Below are 6,088 nucleotides of genomic sequence, written 5' to 3' on the forward strand. Positions count from 1 at the left end.
GACCACCAATCCTCCCAGGCTTCCTGCACGGTTGTGCCTTGCCACCTAGGGAGGGAAGGTATTTGAGAGTGGATAGAATTCCACAACTCCCTCATGCATGGGCAAGTAAGAAAGAGATGATTCCCAGATTCATTTTCTGCTTTACAGAGGCCGCACCAGAAGGGATTGTGAAATGATCTTTTGGTCAGTTTTTCTCCTGTTGGGATTTTATGTTGTAGAATGGTCCACATGAGGAGTCTGGATCTGGGTGGTGCTTTAAGTTTCCAAATGCTTCTCCACCAAGGTTCACATTGCAGAGGTTTCAGAGAGTTTATAAGAGCTATGTAACCCTCCTTAGGTGTGTATTTCCCATGCTTTACGAGAGCCCAAATAAGCTCGTCCTCCCCTTCCTGTATCCTGATATGTGATTCCGTGAGTGCACCCGTGTATTCCTTCCAATGCTACTGCCATTGTCAAGGGATCTATAACATCCTTCCAATTTTCCAAGTTTGTTGTAAAAAAGTAGAGCGGTCATTGTCTGCTATATGGTTAATGTGAGTGATCCCTCTGGAAGTGATGTATGCTCTAAGTTCCTGTGGGAGTCTGTGAGCATTCCCACAACCAATCCAGGGGTCCATCCCTATTTTAACAGCTTCTCCTGACTGTATTCTCCATGAGAGTACATCCTTGATAAGGGGCATAGCTTGGAGGACAACTTTCCATATGTTCGATTTCCTGGATAGTGTCCACTGAGGTTGTTGAATCCAGTCCATAATATTTAAAGGAGCTATGTATTTAGATGTGGCCACTTTAGTCCACAGGCTGGAAGATGTGACTAGTTTCCACCCTAGTTTGGCCACCATAGTTGTGGAGAAAGAGTCTAATCTTTTTATACCCCATCCTCCCAACTTCTTTGGTAGTGCCAAAGAGTCCCAATTTGACCAGGCGAAAATCCTTCTGGGTTGGTTTCCTCTCCACAGGAACCTGTAGCATAGGTTTTTTATTCTGGATAAAATTCCTTTAGGAATCCATGCTAAAGACATCCAATAGATTGGAGTTTCTTCCAACACTGCTTTTATAAGTATCAACCTTCCTGCTCTTGATAAATATTTTAAATACCAGATTTTAACCTTTTCTCTAGTTTGGATATGAGCCAAATATAGTCAGCAATCTTATAGCCATGTGGTTTTAATCTACAGCCCAAATATTTTAATCCCTTGTCCAGATTCTGAAGGTTATAGGGGAATCATCTCAGGGCATACTAGATCTCATATGGATTGCATCCAATAGCTGTTATAGAGGATTTCTCATTGTTAACCATCATGCCAGTGGCTGCTAGGAATATGGTGAATGTACTGAGAAGTGCAGTTACATCTCCTATACTCCCATTTAGGAAAAGTAGTACATCGTCCACAAAGAGTAGGTGTGTTAATGTGCATTCTTCTGTGATGCAGATCCCCCTAAGCCTGCCTCTTCGATGTTCCTCCTTTATCAAGTAACTGAGACCTTCCATGATAAGCAAGAAGAGGAGTGGGGACAATGGACATCCTTGCCTGAGGCCTCTTTCAGAATGGAAGAAAGGTGAGGCCGTACTGTTTACTAGGACACTGTATGATACATTGGTGATACAACTCATTATCCATCTTATAAATTTGAATGGTAAGCCTAGGTGTGTTAAGAGCATTCTGAGGTATAGCTAGTTGACTCTATTGAAGGATTTCGAGAGGTCAACTTTCAGGACCATACCCTTCATTTTGTGGGTCTGGATAGAATGTAAGATCTCTTGTGCCATTCCAACTGCTTCATGAATTTGTCTATTTTGTAATAATGCAAATTGCTCAGTTGAGGTATGGTTGGATAAGATTGGACGCAGTCGATTTGCTATAATATTAGCGATGATTTTGTAGATACAGTTACATAAGGATATGGGCCGGAAATCATTGTAAGATGAGGGATTGTCCAGTTTGGGTATAAGGGAAATAAAGGTTGAGTTGAAGGCCTCATAAATTCTTCCAGAGTTTCTGCATTCTTCTATAACTTGAAGTAGATCCCCCCCAAGGTCTCAAAAAATGGCAGGTAGAATTCCACAGTCTAGCCATCTGGACCAGGGCTTTTATCTCGCTTGAACCATTTGAGAGTGTCCTCCAGTTCTCTCAGGGAGACCTCTTTAATCAAGTCCCCTCTTTCATCTTGATATACAAACCTTGGGAAAAGATGGGCTGTCTTCATTATGTCTCCTAGGGTGGCATTAGGTTGCGACTTATAAATGCTGCAGAAATGGGTAGAGGCCATAGCTTCCAGTCGGGGGAAGGTGTTCACAGTTTCTCCATACTCATCTAATAGCTGCCATATAGTGTTGATAGCTTTCCTCCCATTTGAAAATTTGTGGTAGAACTTAGTATTGTCATCACCTTCCTTCACCCAAATGGCTCTGCTTCTCAGTCTCCAGCTCTCCTCTTTGTTCTTCAGGATCTGGTTTCTCTTGGCCATCAAAGAGGTTAATTTCTCTTTGTGCTTGGGGGACGGGAAGATTCCTTCATGGTAATTTTCATACTTCTCAATGGCTTCTTTAGATTGTTTGAGGGTAAGGTCATCATGATTCCTCTTCTTATGAGCCCATTTCATAGAGAGGGTTTTGAGTTCTTTAAGGTTTTTTGCAAAACCTTCTGTTATAGTTCTATCTGCCCCAAGGGGATGGCTTCTCCAGTAATTTGTGACAAGGTGTATGTATTCAGCATCCCTCAGCCATGCTGCATTAAATTTGAAAGGGCTTTTAGGCTTGTTCATACCTCCTCTGATTTCCATGTAGATCCGCCTATGATCTAAAATACCTCCAGAGCCCACCCACTGTTTATATCCTAGGCCCATAGTTAACAGATGCTCCTTAATGAGATATCTATCAAGTCTTCTAGAGACACTGTCTGCTCCTAATCTATTATTCCTCCAAGTGGGAAATATCTTCGGGGAGGGGATATCTATGAGATTATTCTCCTCTAGCTTGGCCTCGAAAAAATCAGAGAGGATATCCCTTTGTGCATTATAACCCCATGATTCCGCATAACCAATGGAGAAGTTTAGGTCCCCCCCAGGACGAGATTATCCTTTTGAAGAATGTGAGAGTCCAGGAATCTGCTCCAAAACTCCTGTTTGTTGTGACAGGGCCCATATATATTAATGATCCTGAGCTCAATGTCATGTTCAGATGAGTATATATCAGCTCCTATGTGTCCCGAACTCCCCCACACATTACAGATCCTGATAGATCGATTATTAACTCCTAACACCAGTCCCCCAGACCTCCCTGATGCATCGAGGGAATGAAAAGTCTAACCAGGTAGCCAGGTTTCCAGGAGGTGGGTAATGATACTCCCCTGACCTAGGGTTTCTTGTAAAAAGAGAATGTCAACAGGTTTCGCTGAGATCAGTCTCCTCATGGCTAGTTTTTTTGCAGGGCTAGCCAACCCTCTACAATTGAAGGAGAGGAGTTTCATGGAGGAGGAGCCTCCAGGGTATTCACTACTCTAAGTACCCGATCAATGGTCTATTTTTTTCCAGAAACAATCTCTTCCCTTGATTGTACCTTGGATTTGGATAGGGAGGATGGTCTGCCTCTAGCCAATTTTAGAGGAGGAGGAGAGGTGATGAGTCCGATACCCATAGAGTCAGGGGACTTTGAGCGAAACCTGGCTCTGGTGGGATATCTAAAAGGAAGAGGGTTGGGATGAGAGGGGATCTCATGTGAATGGGAATTTGTAGGAGGATGTTCAGGGAAAGAGGGTTGTGTGCAGGAGAAGGTAGGGGAGGGTGGTTTTATAGGGCATTCCACAGCCTTGGAGGGGATGAGGGTGTGAGAGGAAGGCTATAATGAATTGAGCTTTTCATAACAAGATTCAATGCCATGCAGAGATGCATTTGAGTAAACAGAGGAGGAGTTTGTAGTCGACATACCCATGGAAAATGCTACCTTTGCAGCTGCCCTAACTCTAGTAAGGGGTGGAGAGGGTGCTTTGATGGGTGCCTTGCCCCACTTCTTCCTAGTCTCTTTTGAGGGCATAGGTAATGCATTTGATTGTGCCCGATTTGTGACCCCATCCCCTTCAGAGGGGATTTTCTGAGCTTGTCTAATGTTCTGCACTAAGTCCTTCTCCCGGTCTCCTACCCTTTCCTTCTTATTCAACGGGCAGTCTTTGTACATGTGTCCCACCTTGTGACAACGTCTGCAACAGAAGGGGACACCTTCGTAATATAGGGTTTGCTTATAGGAGAAAGATTTCCACTGCAAAGTAATGTGCTCCTAAAGACTGCCTCGAGTATCCAGTGAACAAGAATCCTGGCATATGCCATCATTCCTAATGCTAGGTATGTTTTGTCGTGGTCTAGGTAAGTGCCCAGCATGTTGCCAATTCGCCGGAAGATATCCTTTTACCAGAATTGCAGAGGTAGTACAGGTAGCCGAACCCATATAGGGATGACTCCTATCTACTCTTTTGCGGGGTCAAAAAGGGGGTTCCATCACCGGAGGAGAACTGGTGCATGATCGAAATGCCAAAAAGACGACAAAACCCAATTTGTGTGCTTGGCTCTGGCAAAATGTAGAGAAAATCACCCTCTAACAAATGTTTGAATGGTTGGGAGATCCGCCAGGTGCTGTCCCCAAACCTCTAAGGCCCATATCTTAAGCCTGGCCGCTGTATAACTTTGACCGTGAATTCTACCTACCAAAACTTGGTCTGTTGTATCCATGGTGTCACCCCATTGAATGTCCTCCTCGAGTCTAAGAATGATGTCCTCACTTCTAACCTTGAAGCACTTTCTCTTCTTTCCCCTCTACATTGGCACTTCAGGGTCTTCTGAATTATCCCCTGTCAAGTTATGGTTAGGTTAGGGGATTCAGGTGAAGGAGCTCAACTGATGGAATCGATTCCAAGAGAGGGGGTACTGCCGTGTAACTGCCAGATGGTTGCGCCTTAGGTATGGTACTTGTGGAATTTCCTGGGCTGGAATGTGCGCTCTCAGAGGGTTGGATGAGGATTCACTAAGGTGAGATGAGAGGGGGGTTTGTGAGTTAACCACCTCAAGATTTGAGTGAAGGCAGGTAGAGACGAATATGGAAGGTGAAGAAGACTACGATGGCAAGGGTGGAAATGGCCAGATTGGAGGAGGCTCTTAGAAGGTGACTGTGGAGTAGGATGGTCCAGAAATGGAAGGGAGGCACTCAATGGTAGCCGAAAGGTCGCAACAGAAGGGAAGGATGTCATCCATGGCGGAGCGAGGGGATTTCCAGATATTAACATTCTCAAATGGATCTTCCGAGTAGTCTACTAGGTTAAGTTCCATACCTATTCCAATGTGTTCTCTGCTAGTTGCCTCTAGGACCATCGTAACCATCGCCGCAAGTAGGGTATCAAAAATCGGTTGTGGTCACAGTGAAACAGGGAGGAGAGGTAACAACACTGTTACAGAGGGATCAGTGAGAAACGAAAGCCAGGAACCATCACGGGTGATGTAGCCAGAGAAGGGAGCAGGCGTCGACAGCTAGCAGGTAGGTGGGGTGCGTAGGGGGTCCTCGTGTTGCCATCAGCTGCAACAAAACCTAACCATTTTCAAACTGTCTCGTCAATGCCATCCTCAGATATTTCCTCCTCCATCATTCCATTGATGTTATTCTTGGTTTGTGACTGATATTATTGTAATATCTTTAAAATGAACTGCATAGACACCATTTTGATGGGACCTCCTTACCATGTAGGCAACCCTTGGGATATAATCCACTTTAATGAGGTCAAGATGTCTTGGCTCTTGCTAAGTCATAGGTTATTGATATATCTAGCTTGCAAGTTGTTGGATATACTCTTGGTCTTAAAGTGGCAACAAAAAAATTTGATCCTCGACCTTGCCCAAATCACTTAATTCAATTTTATATAAATAGATTAAATTAAAATTAAACTCAAGTGATACCCTAAATTAAATTATGATTAAATTAAATATATCACATGTGTATGGTGTCCTCTGTTAATATTGTCCAGAAAGGTGTCCTATCATAGAGAAAAATATTAAACTACTTACAGAGTTTAAAGGTGTGACCAGTCTTTGTGTCCTTTGTGTCTAC

At 43.7% G+C, this 6,088-nt stretch overlaps 1 protein-coding gene across 1 annotated transcript; it reads right to left on the minus strand.

The window, feature by feature from the left end:
* Positions 1 to 2,070: 2,070 nt before the first annotated feature.
* LOC149180804 (uncharacterized) lies at positions 2,071 to 2,847 on the minus strand. The gene has a single exon (XM_089413994.1). It carries the CDS (start codon positions 2,845 to 2,847, stop codon positions 2,071 to 2,073), a length of 777 nt encoding a protein of 258 aa, XP_089270120.1.
* Between the last annotated feature and the right edge of the window lie 3,241 nt (positions 2,848 to 6,088).

Source organism: Pinus tabuliformis, chromosome 3_2, assembly GCF_031772625.1.
Source record: "Pinus tabuliformis cultivar Carrire ecotype Pingquan chromosome 3_2, CPIR1, whole genome shotgun sequence".
In the NCBI taxonomy this organism is placed as follows: domain Eukaryota; kingdom Viridiplantae; phylum Streptophyta; class Pinopsida; order Pinales; family Pinaceae; genus Pinus; species Pinus tabuliformis.

What these genes read in the sequence shown, in the direction of transcription:
- LOC149180804 (XM_089413994.1), bottom strand. Translation starts at nt 2,847, where the DNA reads ATGGGCCTAGGATATAAACAGTGGGTGGGCTCTGGAGGTATTTTAGAT.